At 37.7% G+C, this 18,951-nt stretch overlaps 1 protein-coding gene across 2 annotated transcripts in view; it reads right to left on the bottom strand.

Annotated features, from left to right (window-relative positions):
* Nucleotides 1-18,951, bottom strand: part of LOC149065798 (uncharacterized) — a 76,458-nt gene that overhangs the window by 24,472 nt on the left and 33,035 nt on the right. For both annotated transcript variants that reach the window (XM_089253781.1, XM_089253782.1), the window contains exons 3-4: nucleotides 5,303-5,423; nucleotides 752-951 (exon numbers count right to left, since the gene is read on the bottom strand). In XM_089253781.1, coding sequence (XP_089109907.1) covers nucleotides 752-951; nucleotides 5,303-5,423 — 321 coding nt within the window. The remainder of the gene's footprint in view (nucleotides 1-751; nucleotides 952-5,302; nucleotides 5,424-18,951) is intronic.

Here is an 18,951-nt window from a genome sequence, read left to right as displayed (position 1 = left end):
AGCGCGATTTCATATATCTTCATAAAATTTTGTTATAGAGGGAGATTTATCATAGTAAATGATACCATTGTATCAAGAAGTTTAAAATTAAATTAAATGCTATTTTGAACAAGATTTGAAAAATATTGTTGCAGAGAGAGGTTCATCATTACATTGAGTATCGTTGTAGCAAAGAAACAGCTACTCACTTTTTTTGTGAATGTGAACTGTATTCTCTGCATAGGTTTGAACACTTAGGTCGTCATTTGATTGAACCCTGGAAGCTTCAAGACATTCCAATTAAAGTTTTGGTGAACAACAAAAGCCTTCATCAACTGAAGCTGCCTCATTATTTTTTGGAAATAGAAGATTTTGGGGATAGAAGAATAAACCTGTGGTTGCACCTGAAGAATAAACCTCTGGTGCTAGGTTCCACGGAATCACCCACCCTTTTTTTTTAAGTCTATAATTGTAGCAAGGTTTCAAGGTTTCTTTGTAATAATAGAAATTTATAGCACAGCTTGTCAAACAGACCAAAAAACTTCCATTGTAGCAGAGTTTCTCAACCATTTAGCATTTGATACCCAACTTTTCAAAACTTTATCTCAATGTATAAGAAAGAAGACAAATTAAACATTTTCTTTAACATTTACAGAAGCTTTTGCATGTTACATACACATTACAAAAACTCAGATGGTGATTGAATCTTTTAGAAAAACCTGTTAGGAACATCTAAACCCATATTTATGTAATTGAAGAACTTCATATTTACCTCTGTTATCCATTGCATTTAATCCGGCCAAGGGTGTGCCAGGAAAACCATGAGAGCCATAAAGTTCTTCCATGTATGGGCTGATACGATATGGTGGGTGCATTGAAGGACTATCCAAGTGACCATTTGCCATCGCAGCCCTGCGCTGGGCCAAGAAAGCAAGGTCTGGTAAGTTTGGAGTAGTTCCACCAGATGGAAGACTAGATTGGAAAGAACATTGTACATTGCATTACAGAACTGAAAAACAACATAAACATTCATATCATACATGAAAATTTAAGAGAAAATTCACACACAAGTTTCAATCACTTGAAACTTCTCGCAAAGCATTAAAAGTTTTTTTTTGTTCAGTTAGACATATGAGAAAGACTTTCAGTAGTTTTCAAAATGGGTTTTCTGTGTACCCTTATTAGTACAGTAGAACCTCTCGATAACGGACACCAATGGGATCAAAACTTTTATCCATTAACAGGGAGTGTCCACTATTAGGAAGGCAAGATATGCAGTAGAATATCATTTATACAACTTTCAGACAGTGCCCTCTTAACGCATGGGCCTACCCGGGCACGGCCCTGGGGTCTCAAGAAAAGAGAGCCTTAAAAAAATGAGAAGTAGTTGAATTTTTCAAGAATTTGCGAGGTAGGGCCTCAGAAAAATCACTTGGCCCGGGGGGGGGGGCCTATGATGCTCTTAAGATGGCCCTGACTGGTGAAGAAGTATCTCCTGGTTCGTGAGAACAGAAGTTTAGGGACATTACACACATGGCCCCTCGGGCATGGACAAGGTCCGCTTTTACTCTGTGGTCCAAGTTCCTGGAAACTTCGCATGATGTAAGGCCCATTCACCATGCTGATTGGTCAAAAGTCCCACTTCAGGAAAACTATCTGGTGACAGAGTCAGAAATTCTGAGCTTTGGCCTGAGTTAGGTCTGGCTGTCCATGTATGGTCCCATTCAGTGCACATGAGCTCTAAAGGAAGCGGATTCATTGGCTTTGTAGTCTAGTGGTCTAAGGCGCTCACCCAACAAGTGAGAGGATGTGGGTTCAATTCCCTGCAAGGCCAGTTGAATTTTCTTTCCTGGATTTATTTTTGTATCAGCCAGCTGTCAAAGTTTTTGAACTATCATGGTTTTTCACTTCTCTCGAGACACACTGTGGATGAGTATTTTGATGTGATAACAAGTGAAATCAATATTTGAGCAGGACCGTGATGTTTTTTGTTATTACATATATGTGTATGTTTTTGGTATATTGTTATATATTTTTTCATTTGAAAAGCATGTCGATGCATAGGCGGAGATAGACTTGGAAGTCGGGGGGGGGCACGGTCATTATTGCTGGGAGGCAAGATGATGATGATGTCAATTCATCTATACATATATGCATTAGATCAGTCGACTTAACCTTTGATGCAGGGGGGCCCAGTATCTCTGCCCATGTGTCAATGGCACTCTTTGAAGAATTATGGGGTATTGTTGAAATATTAAAATTTTTTTTTATTAATGTATAAACAAGGAGTCTTATAATATTTTCATAACACAACTGTCCTGTTAAATTAAAATCATAAAGCTTAAATTTGAAATCTAAAGATTCCTTTTTTTTTTTAAAGTATCCTTTCTTAGCAATAAATTAGCTATGATAATTATAAGATACAGTTGATGGTTGTTTGACTTGAACAAATGAATTCATACATGGGAGGGAGAGGTTGAAAAAATAGCATACTGTTTGGGACTTAGAGGACAGTATCATCTTGATGCATGAGTCCATTCAGGCATGGCCCAAATTCCTTGTCTAGAATAGGATCCTCGTGATAATGAGAAATGGTACTGTGATTTTCTAGAGTTTTAAGTTTGTAAATTGGTAGGTATGTACTTCTAACTTGTCAGGGGCCCCAACACACCACTTTGCTGAGGTCTGTGTTGATGTTAAAACGCTCTGAATGAATGAATAAATGCCACCAGACTTATGGCTGGCTCACCTCCAGCCCAGCTTCATGGCAAGAGCCTGGAACAGACAAAGCGTATGTGTGTGTACCTAACGGTCTGAGTGCATGTCTAGTGTTGTGTCTGATTTTTCAGTGCTGCCATCTATATTTTGAATTGTGAGTGAAGTGTGATGATTGAATGTTAGTACCATTGTAGGCCTGTGGCTCGCTGTGGTGAGACTTTTTAATGGGGAGATCAGCTTGCATTTGTGCCTCGAGGTTGGGAACCACCGAAAACTAACTTCAGCCGACCACATTAAGACAACCCTGGTAGAGAACTACTATATAGAAATGTGTGCTTACACAGAGATTACAAAACCTAAAATGTTGTAGATAAATTTTTGAAAATTTACAATACAGAATCATAAGCATCAAACTCAGAACAGAAGTTGAAACAAACATTAATGTGCCTGAGCAAGTTTTGTTTGTAACATTACCATTTAGGCCCTGGCAGAAATGGCTCTTTTCTAGTCATTTTTATATTTTTATTAACTTGATTTACATTGATTCCGGGATCGATTGGCGAGATCACGTGCCGCCGATCGACCGCCATGTTTACGATCTTTTGTGCTGCCAGATGACAAATATCATAGTTCTATGAATATTCTAAGTTCATGTGAATATGCAAATTTATTTGTCAAAGTATTATGTTGATTCTAGCGCCGCAGAATCTTGATACAGATTGGTTCCAGTAATAATGTGAGATGGGGAGTTTTTCCTTATATGCCGGTAGTGTGCACCAAACAGACACGTTGGTCCTTGGACGCTGATCATTACATTTCACTCCGGCTTGTTCCAGAAGCCTGTGAGTTGATGATCTAGCAGGGTGCATCGACACTGTTCGATCCATTGATCGAGCTCTTCATCTTCTAGTCAGAAATCGCTCAGCTTGTGTTGAAGTCTCTGTGATGTCGGCTCTCATCTATGATGGGATATTCGTCATGCCATAGCCTCTTCGGATGCGTGATGCTGTTCCTATGGAGCTTTCCTTTCACCTGGAAATCGACGGATCAATCAAGAAGTGACTTGTTCGTTCTTGTGACAGTGACATCCCAAAGGATGTAATCTACGGACCGATTGGGTGAGAACATTTTCAATCTGTGATATATTAATGCTAAAACTCTAAAGAAAATTTGCTGATGCATGTTGCGCAGGCTTAAAATGTTTTGTTGTAAAATCTAAAGATTAACGCTGAAATAAAGGTCTTAAGTAAATGAAATAGTTGTCATATCATTGTTGTCATCTGTCTGGCAAAATTATTTTGGGAAAGATAAAAATTGAATCCGGGATGTAACGACAGCACAAACGAGTTTTTTTTTTAATTGAATGTACATCCCAATTCATAGTTTTGTCTGCTCAAATTTTGAGAACTTTGAACTCAAACTGAAATCACATATTCTGTACATCAAAAAAAATTATGCCATGCTTTTGTGAAAATATGGAAAGTTTTCTCCTGACTACATCATATGTTTCTATTCATTCTTTAAAATATGGGTGCACAAACTTTTTAGCTTGCTAACCATATTTAATCGAGGATTACTTTTACAAGCATTGTAAAAGCTTAATCAAGAACACTTAAAAATTTTGAATGTGTTTATTTAGTACTGAGGTTAATTTTTTGGCATAGTTATTATTGCACCAAAAGAAATAAGGCTTGATGTAATTCTGTTTCATATTACGCTTTACTCATACATCCTAAAGCATATGTCGAAATGATGATGATATATTTTTGGAAATTGCTTTGCACAGTGCCAATTGGCCTGTGAGAAGGAGTTTGTGCACCAATGCTTTAAAAAACTTTCAGGTCAAAAGTTGTATAGCTCCTAAAATCTTTCCAACAAAGATATTTTCTCAAACACTAAATAAAAAAAGCAAAATTCAGAATTTCCTTTCAAACACCAGAAAGAAAAGACCAAAAACATCAAATAGCATATTGTCATCCAGGGCTGTAGTGTATTCTCGGCGCAGACTTTTCCTTAGGGCTGTTCTTGAAAGGGTTATTATTATGCAAAACAAATGTAAACTTTTGTAGGGTCCTCATTTGGCTCTCAGCAGTGCATGGCCCCAGTTGCCCCAGCCAGCCTAGTTACGGCCTTGTCGTCATCTTATGATGAAAACCTCATACATTAGTTTTTTCCAAAAATGACTTTTTGACAGTTTTAGATTAAGAACATCATATCTCACCAATTACAGCTTTTGAAAAAAAAAAGGCAATGATCTGCTCTCAGTAGAGAGAAAAAAATTAACCCCTTTTGTGTGTGTGTGTTATTCAATAGGAAATCCCATACTTTTTTGTTCTTCCTGTAAATTCGGGAATTTTTGATGTACAAGGTTTTCATTAAAAGGTGACGATATGCAATTGGTAGGCCTACAAAGATAAAAAAAATTATGCTCATGAAAAGAAAGACATTACCATGCATACATTATGCATGCATGCAGCACATAGGAATTACCCATGAAATGCTTGTTTCTTTTATGTACAGTAAGATGTTTAAACAAAATAATATATTTTTTGGTGTGATTTTCACATAAAATGCATAGCATGTGAGGATATAAATAAGTGATTACTTTGATCCATGAAGATGATGGAATCTGGCATCCAACATATAACGGCCTTCATGAGTGCGTTGATCAACAGGTATAGGACCATGTACAGTTGAGAATGCACTCGAAAACTGCAGAGGCAAGCCTGTGAGGAGTAAATTTTTTTTACTTTAATTTGTTCATAGCAGCAAAATAGACATTTTAAGACATTTACATGAAGTTAAATAATATAGAAAATAACTTGCGAATGCTTATAAATTATTGATAAAAGTTCTAAATACAGTATAGTATGCTAAATTTCCTGCTCATGCACGCTTATTTCAGACTCAAAGTGTTTTAACCCTTTATCTATTAAGTTATGGGAAATGAAATAATCATCACATAATTTTTTCAGCAGGTCGTTTAGTCGAATTGAAGCCTAAAAAAGATTTTTTTTTAAATTAATACATAAAAAATTTATTTACCTGGAAGGGGTGGCTTAAGTGAGGGTGCAAGGGGTGTGATGCACCCAAGACAGCAGGTTGGAAGGGGCAACAGGTTCAGCTTTAGTCAGATACCATTTTTTTTTTAAATTTCCAATAGTAAAAATTCCCATAACATTACGCTTTTGAACCATAGTCTCTAGTCTGACGAAAAAATTGTTGAGACAACTTGAGGGAACAGACAAGGCCTGGGACCGTAACACTAGAAACAATGTACTTCATCACAAAGGGTAAGTGTGCATTTTGTGTGTGTGTGCAGGGTGCCTTCAAATATTAATTTTTCCGAAACGGTCAAATAAAGATAAAAAAGAACTCTGGAGCGCATGGAACGTGTTTAAAATGAATTTATTAATAAAAATTGCCTCGTTATACATAATCTTTGCAGAATGTAAGTAATGATGGCTTACCAATCAGTGCTATTTTGTGGATTGAGTTGTCTGAAACAAGTAACAGTGTTAAAATAATTCTGGAAATTCTCTCTAAACCTCTCTCTCTCTGAGAAACAGGGTAGTTTCTTCAAAAGTGGGAAGTATGATCACAAACATTTTTCTTGGTGAACAATTGTGTGCAGCTTTGTCCTTCAAAAATTAGGTTAATTCCAAGGTCCACTGGGCTGAAGCCCTGTCAGCCTCCCACCAGTGTCATTTGTAGGGCCGGCATGCGAGCCTTTGTGTCACTTAAGCACAAGCTGTCCCTGTTACTTTAAAGTACCCTCTCAGTACTATATGCTTACAATAAAAAAATACATATATATACTAATTTAAATATGTTGAACAATACAGTTGCATGAATATTTATTCATTTTACCCCAAAGAAAAGCATAATTTATTTTGTACATTAATTAGGGAACACTTTGTGCAGTGTAGTATACTAAAGTGCAATGAGCAGGACTATCAGGGGACCAAAGCATCATAGGGGCCCCGGGCCAAGTGATTTTTTTGAGGCCTACCAGGCAATTTTACATGATTACTTTCAACAATTGTAACCAGATCTTGTTTTTGTGAGAACCTCTTTTCCCTTGAGGCTTCCCGGTGAGCCCATGCATTAAGATGCACTGGTGTATAATGAGGTAAACGCTTTTACAGGGGTGAAACATTTAACTGAAAATTGTTATTCAATTTACTAATCAGATTTTTTTTTTTTTTGCTGTGAATAAAGACTAACAGTGGTACTAACAATGTGGATTTAGAAAATATGTCAAGAGCAGAATAAATTCAGTGGTGCATTGTGATGATGCTCTGCCCAGCATCATCTTAACTTAACGCATGGGCCCACCCGGGCATGGCCTCAGAAAAATGAGAAGTAGTTGAATTTTTCGAGAATTTTCCAGGTAGGGCCTCAAGAAAATCATTTGGCCTGGGGGCCCATGATGCCCTTAAGACAGCCCTGGCTCTGCCTATCCTTCTAACAGATTTTTTTTCAGGATTTTCTCGTGTGTAGACCAGGGGGTGTCCAATCTTTATCCAAGTGGTGCCACAATTGAGATTGTTTTCAATATGTGTGCCCCTCTACGAATTTTGATACCCAGACCAAACGTCCCGTTTGTACGGGACACGAGCAGTTTCGTCGCCCACACGAAATATTCTTCTCGGCTGTTCTTTTATTTTCGTAAAATGTTCATTTTTTTTTTTAAATCAACACAGTTTTTAATTTGTCACAGTTTTAAGTTCAAAATTGTTTTTATTTTTTGAGTCATGAAGATTTTTTTGATTATCGCAATGCAGATTGTGCATATACGTATATCGATAGAATATAGTTTACATATAGTTTATCGATAGAATAGTTGAGGCTATTTCAACACCCCCCCCCCAATAAATTTTTTGAGATAGCTGAGCTCTACCAAAGCCTCCTAGAGAGAGTAGTATCTAGGAGGCTTTGCCTCTACCCTAATAATTAATGAACATACGCACCCCTTCTCCTCCCACATACGGGCCTTTGTCCTGTATATACGGGACGACTGGCAACTCTTTCAGCCCCCTCCCCATTGTTTTTTCATGTCGACGCCTCCATTCCTTGTATTATGTTTTTTCCCAAGAAAGTAAAAAATAAACAGCAAAAGAAAGATGAGAAGAAAACAATGAGATTTTGCTACAAAGCGGAATGAAAAAATAAAAGTGAAGAATGGAGATAAGATGATATGTTGTGGATAGAAAAATTCTCGGGACTTCAGATTTAGGGGACGATGCAAGATCACTTTTGTAAGACGTGAGCCCTACGTCGAATATGTGTATAAAAAAAATTGGCCTCAAAGGCAGAAACGTGTTAAGCCAGTGTTTCTCAAAGTGTGCGTCGCGGGTCCTACGGACGTCGTCAACCTTTGTCAGGGATAGCGCGGTGAGCTGGAATATTGATGTGTGTGTCTATTTATGATTCCGAAGTGGTTCTTTTATAAATGCACATAATATCTAGTAAAATATTCTGGGGAGCCGGATATGGTTAGGGCAAGGGAGCGGCGAGTGACAAAAGTTTCAGAACCACCGAGTTAAGCGAATCTTTCCCTGAGAGAAATACATTTTCAAAACAAGACAGAGGCGTACGCGAGGGGGGGGGGATCATAGGAAGCCTGAGCCCCCTCCTGCGCCAACATGAAATGTAAAAAAAAAAATTCAATATTTTAGTAAGGAAAAGGCTGTTCTTTCATTTTCGTGAAATGTTCATTTCGTCACAGTTTTAAGTTCAAAATTGTTTTTATTTTTTGAGTCATGAAGATTTTTTTGATTATCGCAATGCAGATTGTGCATATACGTATATCGATAGAATAACTGAGGCTATTTCAACACTCCCCCCCCCCCAATTTGAAATTTCCAAAATACCTCTTGCATGCTGTTTTAACCAATTTCTGGTAATTTAAATGCGTTTTGAAGGCTGGTAACTCAAAATTTTTTGGGAAGAAAATATTTGTGCCCCCTCCAAAAGTCGATACTGCGTGCACCCCTGAAACGAGCAGTAGAATGTTTGAGATTGAAAACCATGAAATCAGACCAACGTTTTTAGAGGTAGAGAAGCGGCTTAAAAAAGTCGATTGTCTATATCCTGTGAAACGAGTGCAATGAAACACAAGGCCATAGTAAGAGGGGAAGGACTTGGGGGTCTAGTCACCCCCAAAATGTGAAAAAATGGCTGAAAGGGGGGAAAAGATGGCTAAATCTATATTGTTCTATTACTTTGGTCTACTTTCCCCTCCTCCCTCACTCTCCGAACGAAATTTCTGACTACGGGCCAGATAAAACAGAAAAGGAATTGATATTTCAGGAGAATGATAGTGCGCAGAGCGGGTTATCAACCTGCTTGATGAAGTAGAGACGAGCATTTGTGAAAGAGCTATAAAACAGACGCTCCAATTTCGATCTGGAAAAGAAATGAGATATACAATTGGAAAATTGGAATTCTGAAAACGACGTGTTCTGAAATTCGACGCGTCGAATTCTTAAACGACTTAACGATTCGTAAGTATATTGACAAAAAACACGCAAAATCGAGCGTAAATTTTCTGGATATAAGGCAGACATGAAGCTTATCCAGGAGAGGATGATAAGAGAGAGAGACTGTTACCCGCGGCTTCACCAGTGCCGTCTTAACGCATGAGCACGGCCAGGAGCCCTCAGGAAAAGAGGGGCCTCACAAAAATGAGATCCGGTTGAAATTTCCAAGAATTTACACGGTAGGGCCTCGAAAAGCCACTTCGCCCGGGGGCCCCATGATGCTCTTAAGACGGCCCTGGCTTCACTCGCCTGAATTTGGTAATCTGAAAATTGTTCGGCGATGATTTCCTCCGTATATAATTTAAACTCCTTATGACCCCCGTTCGGGGGTTGAATTTTCAGAAATCCCGTCTTAGTGAGTCACTATATTATGAAACATTATACTGACCAAACTTAATATTTATAGCTTAAGCGGTTTACTCTTAGCGATATATAAATACAAATACAAATACAACGCCACAACAGGCAAATTGCCCAACGAGGTGGCTGACTTAAGAACACTATGGATCCCCGAGCCATTTTTTGGAGGCCCTACCTACTACTACTACACCCCACATGCACCCCGCCCACAACCCACCCTCCCCGCGGAACCCCCCAACGAATCGGTACATGCGGGAATGTGCGTGTACGTGTAGTGAAACCTGACGTGAAGTTTTGTTGTTTCTCTGTAATGCTTGTTATGTGTAGTGCTGCCATCTGCCACAAGTTTTTCAAACTATGAGTGAAGTGTTATGATTGAATGATTTATCGTTGTAGGACTGTTGCTCTCTGTGGCGAGACTTTTTAACGGGGAGATCGGCTCGCATTTGCGCCTTGAAGTTGGGAACCACAGAAAACCAACTTCAGCCGACCACCACTGTGGGGTTCGAACCCGGATCCTCGCATCGCGAGTCCGTCACTATAACCACTCGACCACCACAGCGGCCCCACAGAATCTTTGAACCCCCTCCCAATTATGATCCCTTACATGTTGAATTTTGAGAAACCCCTTCTTACTGAGTCTTGACATTATAAAATGAAACTATTGACCAAATGTCGAATGAAACCAAATGAAACTATTGATCTGCTTCCCTGGACATACCGTAAAGATCTCTTGCGAATACGTGATGTGTGATCTTATGTTATTTAAAAAAAAAAATCATATTTTTAGCTTCAGCGATTTCGGCTTGGCAATGATGAATCAGTCAGTCAGGAAATGTTATTTTATATAGATAGATAATACCTGAATGTGAGCAGGCACCCAGATTAACGAAATGTAGCTAGTAGAGGTGCAAACTGTCTATAATTGCGAATACAGGAGGTAGTAGACCTGTAGAACACAGAGTAATAATACTATATCTTAAGTCTATGCTGTAGAAGAGTGGCCAGAGAATTTTTGAATCGCGGTAAGAACCGATTTAGCATCTGAAAGGATCACAAATGGTTTTCCCCCAGTTAATGGTTATGGCTTCCCCTCTAAAAATTGAAAGTGAAGATTAATTCACTAGGCCATAGTCTCCCAAACTTTATGTTCCATCGCCCCCCCTCATCAGACATTTTTTTCTCTCATCGCCCCCCAACTCAAGAAAACCCATAGGATCCTATGTTAAATCAGTAGGTGTTATCGCCCCCTTGGACCATTCCATCGCCCACCAGGGGGCGATATTGCCCACTTTGGGAAACACTGCACTAGGCTCTCATTATTATTTGTTGATGGGCAGAAGGTACATTACTACCGTTGGAAGCATCTGCAGCAATAATGATGGAGGACTGATCCAGAGAGTTTGGGAACAGCAATACTCATATGCACAATACAGTACATCAGCAGCACTGCATGTATACAGAAAGCACATAAAAAAGTCATAAGCCCACATATCGTGTAGGGGCATATCTAATGAAAAATCGTCTAAATAACATTAGCTTTTTACTATGCTCATTTGACACGCGGATAGTCTTAATCTATCCCTCCCACAAGAAACTATCATAATGCCCGCATTAGCAAGAGACGTACGAAGAGGGGGCATAGGGGACTGGCACCCCCTTCCAAAGGCGATCAAAAATTCAAAATACTGTATTTTCAAGTATTTTTGTAAAAAAAATAAAATATCGAAAGAAAATACCTTTTTATAAGCTATATTAATCAATTTCTGCAACTAAAAATGCTTTTTTGAAAGTTAATAACTAAAAATTTCTCAGGAAGAGATTTCTTGTGTGTCCACTCCAAAAGTCAACCTTTTGTAAGCCCTTGCGAAGAAGACGTCGTTATGAGACCGTGGCACACGATTTAGAATTTGTTGTGGAATCTTATATTGAAGAAACGTAATTTACTTTTTGATATATGCATAATGTGCCAACTGCTGTATAATCATATGTTGCCGCATTGGGAAACATAAAGTAGAAAATTCAACGGCGAATATGATATGTTAAAACGACTAAGAAAATTCCAACGTTACATAAAGCGGGGAAGGGGGCTGGAGATAATGGAGAAATTACAGCTCTCTCAGGAAAAAATATGTGAGCTCGTTTCCTACAAGTAAGCAACTAACTCACGTTCTACTCATAAGAGACTATTCATCATCAAGCTCAGCTAAATTGTTATACGTACTAGAGAATTTGTTATACAGACATGGTAGTGTATAATCTATAATGTCTAATTGAAGGGAAAAACATAATAACAATTAGTGCTGATTGCCGCACCAGGTGTGCCTCAAACATCACGTAAATGTCGACAAGACGTAGCTCACACAGGTGATTACGTTTAAGATAAGGAAAAAAAAAGTTTTTCTCTAAAGTAAAGCTTCGCGCGCGAAACCCCTCTTAAGAATAAGCCAAATCAAGTCGCCAAAAATTGCTATCAAAGGATTAAATTCATCATTATAGTATCCACCGCTTATAAGAATTCACTGGTTATAAAAATAAAGTTGGCAAGACAAAATTGTTTTAATGTAGGAAGATCACATCGGATTTTTTTCTCTCGGATCAACCGCTCATAAGAATCATATAGATGAACTAAACATTATTTTTTATAAGTGGCGGCTACTGTATACTTGAAAAAAAACGAACAGAATAAGCAATCAACCGTAATTCACAATGTATATTGTTCTATCATATTTTGCATAATCTTGAATTTCGCGTTCATTACTTTCACTACCGGAGAAAGTTTTATTTATAGATTTAACTGCCACTGAAAGAGATATATTTACAGGATTATCATTATATATATATATTATTCGTTTCTTCATTTCTTGGAATTGATACCTCACAATTCGATAATGCTTTATAACTTTGTAGTTGCCGTTTTTTCCCCCTATCTTTCTTGCATCGTTATCGAGGTGTAGATTCGTCAACTTTCTCATTTCCCAAGTAGGGAAGCTGCAATTATTTTCAATAATCGGACACGTCCACTTTACCACTTCTATTGTCGGACACATTTTTTTAGCAGTGAAAAAGGTAGACTCGCGGATTTTATTTCGCATCCTGTATAAGTGTATACACAAAGAAACAGATATTAGGCTTAGAAAAATTAATATAGTATTTTATTTTTTTAAATTGAATTCTTAAAAAAAGGATAGTCTTAGTATATCGTATTTCAATTACGACAAAATATGTTGTTTTGACTCCCTGTGAAAGATGATGCGGTAAACATGGTATGATATTATATAACATAGATAAATATATATATGTGTTATTTTATAAACCATAAGCTCTTTACGGCGAATTCCGACGATAATAAAACCTTGATGGATGAATGAGAAGATCAGAGAAGAGATTTCTGAGCAACCTATATATTTTACTCTTTAATGGAGTCAAATCATTTTCAAGAATCTGACAATTCCAACATGGTTGAATGAGCAACATAAATGATAGGTATATACTGTAGTCCTTCAAGCTTATTCTCGGTAACAACAAAATGATTGATGCCATCGGATGCTTTCACATTATCTCAGACTTACTTCGAAAACATTTCAATTACGTTAAAAGAACGTTTATTTATATTGAAAATAAAATATAATATATTATCTCGAGAAGTTCTTCGATTTTCTGGGAAGCGAAAAATCACTTGTGCAATTGATGCGTACATTTATCATCGAGAAAAAAACATCTTCCACGTACTCCCCACTCTCATTATAGATGCTATAAAAAAATTGTTAGCACGTAATCACACCAAGTGATGGCCTTCATTGTGGCATTCTGCGAACTGATTGCCCATTCAAGAAGCTGTTTTGATCGATTTTTACATGGTTTTTGGGCATTACATTTCATATATGTACCGAAATCTCTTATCTGAACCCATTTTGGACGAGAAATGTCTGAGACATCAGTGGATAAAATGGCTGAAATATAGAGCTTTGAAGCTGATAAAGGGCTAAAAATTGTAGAAATTGGCTTGTTTTAGTCATACAATTACATAAATCAAAGTAAAGAAAAAGTTTACTTTTACTTTTAACGTTTATTTTACTTTCAAAAAGTCAGCTCACAAATTACTTACTCCATTTTTTCGGTCACTTTCCAGACAATCAAAAAAATTTCTCCTCGATAGAATACATTTTATTTTAAATACCAAACATTCTTTTACGTAACAGAAATGTTTGTGAAGTGAGTCTGAGAAAATTTGAAAGCATCCAATAACATCAAATATTTTGTTATTACGGGGCACAAGCTAGAAGACCTCATGTACTATCTCGCAGCCAGCACGTATCTTTGAATTTGTCTATGTAAAATACAGTAAAAGTTCATTATAGTTACCGTTCCTAATTAAGAGAAAAATCGTCGTTATAACGGACTTCCCGTCATAAAAAAGCGAATTACAATTTTTTGCTCTGTCTGGTTATAAAATTATAGAAAATTGCTGATTTTCATCTGCTTTAAAATGTCTTTAAGATCTTTTTTTCTGATACAAGTATAAGGGCCGGAGAAGGCAGATTGCCCAACGAAGTGGCTAAAAAAACATATATATATATAAATATGTTAACGAATGAACCGAACTCTAGTCATGAAATGGATTTTTGGTATCACAACAGTTTATTCCGTAAGACATTTTTGCATATAATTTCGTATTATCAAAGCGATTTAGTCGAACAATTAAAATTTTCAATTATTATTATACAGTCGATCCTGCTTATAACATTTTCCAAAAAACCGTCATGAAAAAACGTTGTAAGTGGGGAAACGTTTTAAACGAGAAATCTTGACGAGAATTTGTTAGAGTTGAGACCTCGAAAATGGGTCGTACTAAGCTGGAAAACGTTATAAGTGGGAACGCTGTAAGCGAGATCGACTGTATCACTCCTCACTTTCATGACTGTATGGGCTTGTTAAAATTTTTCTGCCAGGAAACGAATTTAAACTGTAATGTAAGTTCTGGTCCCGTGGTCTCTTAGTCACTGACGAAAGTTGAACAAAATCATCACATATCCCAAATAGGAAGGAGGAATTTGACTTTTCTGTGTCCATCTTTTGTTAAAAGTGCCGCAGAGTAAATTTTTACTAAGAGCATGTGCCCTGCTAATCGTCATTAGGTTTAATTCTTGAAGAGAGAGAAAGTAAAAATTGAATTTTTGGAGAATTTTTTTGACGTTATAGTGAATTACAGTGAAACCTCGATATAAAAATACTTTGCGGATCAAAAAAAAAAAATTGTTGTAGAGGGGTTATCGTTATATTAAGGGTAGAGGCGGATTAAGGTCGGTTGGGGCCTCAGACGAAAAAGAAAATATTGGGCACCTTAAATTAGAAAAAAGTGTGAAGTTGGGGATTTGCGTGGCCCTGCAGAAGGAGGGGCCCAGGGCGCACTCTTGGTGCGCTCACCGTTAAATCCGCCTCAGATTAAGGACGTATTATCATCAGGCGCCACTATATTTACGATGTTGTTGGCATCTCTTCTGAATTGGCGTTGTTAGTACCATAATAAAATACATTTGTAAGTATTTATTCGCAGCAAAAAGTTCTAATTCATTAGTTTATTGATAAAATTCAGTCACTTGTTTTGCTCCTGTAAAGTACTTTACCACCCAACACTTTTGTGTACAAAAAGTATCTTCAGGGCAACTTTATCAACACTTTTGAAGAGTAAATAGTGCGAAATACCGATATTATTAGACATCCTAGAAAGAATAAAAACTGGTGAGGAATTAAAAAAAATATTGAAAGTGTGTGATTTTGAGCGAAATAAAAAAAATATTGTTCTAGAGAACATTTTTCGTAGTAAAGGATATCGTTATATCGAGGAATTTTACATTAAACTATAGGTGATTCCAAATAACGTTTGGAAAAAATATCGTTGTAGAGGGATTTATCGTTATATAAAGTATCGTTATGGCGAGGTTTCACTATATTCCTCATCTTCAACTCTCTATAAATGAAAAATGTTTGTATTTCTAACATTAGCTGCTATTTGACAATCACTCGCTAGCGAGATTCTTATAGAGCTGTACTTGTTGTATCCAGGGCTGCAACTAGATACTTTGTCAGTCGGGACAAGCACGCATTTTAGCGCCCCCATGTAATAATGTAGAAGGAGCAGTTATAGGGTGAATTCGGCGGCCCCTCTGGTCCAGTATCCGGGGCATTAAAACCGCCCACTCCCTCCGCCATAGTTGCATTCCTGGTTATATTGGACTTTCACTGTAATTATTTTGGTCCTGCCGAAAACCTGTTAAATTTTAGAAATTTTACGCAGAAAAAAACTACAATAACTAAATTGTAATTTCCTTTTATGAGAATATTTGATCGCTTTTTTGCCTCTCGTATACGTTTGTAACTTTAATTTTAGAAACATTAAAAATGGAACGATTCTCACAATTGTTTAGAAAACTACGTTATTAGTTCGCCAACATGATAAGCACTAGCCTATACTAGAGACCAGCTATGGAGCCAAAAAAAAAAAAGAAACAAAAAACCGAGCATCATGTGCGGCCGCTGTAATTTCGAGATTTGATGAGGAGGCATTGGAGCAGTGGTGAGGAGAAGAAAGACTTAAAAAGCGAAGGGGCGTACTGCATCAAGGGGGGAACCAATTATCCCTCGAGCCCTCCACCATCCATACCAACAGAACTCTTGGCTTCTACAAACCAGTTTCGTTTTAATGACTTCATTGCGGCCGGCAATTGAGTTATAGGCGACTACCCAGAACACAGCCGTAAATCATGCTGACTCTCTTGGCCGTGAAGAAGAAGAAAAACAGCAATATCGTGTTTTTTGGTCACCCTTCTTCCCTACCACGGACACAAACTCTAGTTTTTTTTGTTTGTTTGCTCCTGCCAAGCCATAAACTTAGCAGGCAGACAAAAAAAAAAAAAATTCAAGAAAGAAACAATATACTTTTTCTTAAATCAGACCATCCTTAATACGCTGTAAGCGCGGCAACGTGACATAACAAGAGAAATAGCTCTCAGAGTATAGTAGAGAGAGAGAAAGAGAGCCGGGTAAGCTTTTTAGCCACTTCCCAATGAGGCTATCTGGTATCAACCTAAATGGTACGGAACTCCGCGGAACGAAACTTTAAATACTGTAATTTAGCTTTAGCTAGATGGGAGACTTCCTCTTATGGAACATCTGTTGTTTCCTCCCTCTAGGAGTTTTCAAACAGGACAACACAACACACTCGTGCCAAAATAGAAAAATGAGAAGAACGAGGCACACACGCATATGGGATGATACTCGTGAAAATGAGACACCGAACACGAAAACTAAAAAACAATATTCCCCGCTTTAAAACATCCGTTTTAGTTCGGTTCGGCCAGCTTGAAATCATCACGGCAAGCAAATCATAACGAGAGAAAAAAATATGTACCATCATAAGCTTCATCACTTGAATAAAAAAACTGGGGTCAAAGAAAAGAAAAACTACATTCAACACACCAGAACCAGGGAAGACTTTCCAATTGAACAACCCCGAAAATTCATACTTCATTCAACACGAAATACTATCAAGAAAACCATGGGGAGGGCGTGAAAATTTCCAAAAACTCACGCAAACAGTATTTTATGGTATCGCGTTACTTCCGTCCAAGTATTCCTTCGTGAAAGCGCATACACAAACCCATATTAACAACGACTAAGATCGATCATCTCCTTCTAACTCAGTGGTTCCCAATCTTTTTTTAGTCATGCCCCACCTAAGCACATTGTAAAATCCTGACGCCCCCTTCCTCCTTCAAGTGACGCGTGGAGCCTATGCAGCCTCTCTCAAAATGATCGAAATTGGAACAAAATTATAAAAAAAAAAATCCTTTAAACGCCATGTTTCTATCAATTTCTGCGAATTTTAAAACGCCTTTTGAAGGTTAAAAGTAAGTCCGGCGTACCTTACTGTGACATACAGTTCTTATTATTCAAAAAGAGAACTCCTATCCACTCGAAGGGAGCCCAAAAGACTGTTAACCCGGTCAAAAGTACGGATTTTCAACCGTTGAGACAGTGCGGCGGGCCAAAAGAAAAATTCCATGAAGTCCAATGGCCATAAAGCCATGTTGTGGTGTCTCGATTCAGACAGTGGCGTCCTAGCGGGTAAACCCAACAGGGCCCAGTGCTGAGTCACACAGAGAGCCCTATATTATTGAACAATTTAATTTATTCTGAGATTTTTTTCATTGTTTGTGTGTGTGTGAATTTTCTCATTAATTCTTAAATTATTTTCTTATCAAGTATGTATTTTCATAGATTCCGATAAATTATTTTTTCACCAAATGTGAATTTTTACAAATCCCGATTGCTCCCATTAAAAGCTAAATTGCCCTCTTTAAAAATCACATCGCCCCCCCCCCTTACGTGGGGTAAATACAAATACAAATACAACGCCACAACAGGCAAAATGCCCAACGAGGTGGCTGATAAAAAGATGCCCATAAAAATATGGATGTCATATATTTAAAAAAAAAAACAGCAACCCAATTAAAAATGCAATTAACACAACTTATAAACAATATATACACGTGATAATTATATTATACAATGCCCATAAAGAATACTTATGGTTGTCTTATTCTAAGAATGGATAGCTTCTCGATTTACCCCAACATGTTTATCGTATGTCTTTTTAAACGTGTCAATTGTGTTACAATTTACTACCTCCGGGGGTAAGCTATTCCATTTATTAACAACCCTATTAGAGAAAAATTCCCTGCGACACCACAACCTTGCATTGTCCCTCACCAATCGAAACTGGTGTCCCCTTGTAAAAGCAGTCGATTGGCGGTGTACTAAAAGTTCATGGTCCATCCTATCCATCCCATTGAAAATTTTGAACACTTCGATCATATCTCCTCGACACCTGCGTTCATCCAATGTAAACATATTCAAAAAATGAAGTCTCTCTTCATAACTCAAGCCCCGTGTGCCAATAAGGACACGCGTAGCTCTTCTCTGCACCCCTTCAACCAATTCTATGTCCCTCTGTAGGTATGGTCTCCGAAACCTTACAGCATACTCCAGTCCACGACGAACTAAACCTCGAAAAAATAGAAGAATGACTTTAGGAGAACGCGAAGAGACCTTTTTGAAAATGAGACCAAGCATTCTATTCGCTTTTTTGACCACCGCTGAAAAATGTTCAGAAAACCTAAGCCGCTCGTCAATGAGAATTCCCAAATCGGTGACCTTAGCTGCATCCGGGATAGTGACACCATTCAACTCGTAAGAGAACAGTGGGTTGTTCGAACCAAAATGAGCGACCATGCACTTATCAACGCTAAACGTCATGCTCCATTCATTTGCCCATGCTGCAATCCTA

Source organism: Pholcus phalangioides, unplaced genomic scaffold (genome assembly GCF_987345545.1).
Source record: "Pholcus phalangioides strain wild (caught in Gottingen) unplaced genomic scaffold, Ppha-v1.0 ptg000039l_1, whole genome shotgun sequence".
Classification (NCBI taxonomy): Eukaryota; Metazoa; Arthropoda; class Arachnida; order Araneae; family Pholcidae; genus Pholcus; species Pholcus phalangioides.
The sequence above is the reverse complement of the archived record's forward strand: the minus strand, read 5'-3'. Positions and strand labels throughout refer to the sequence as shown.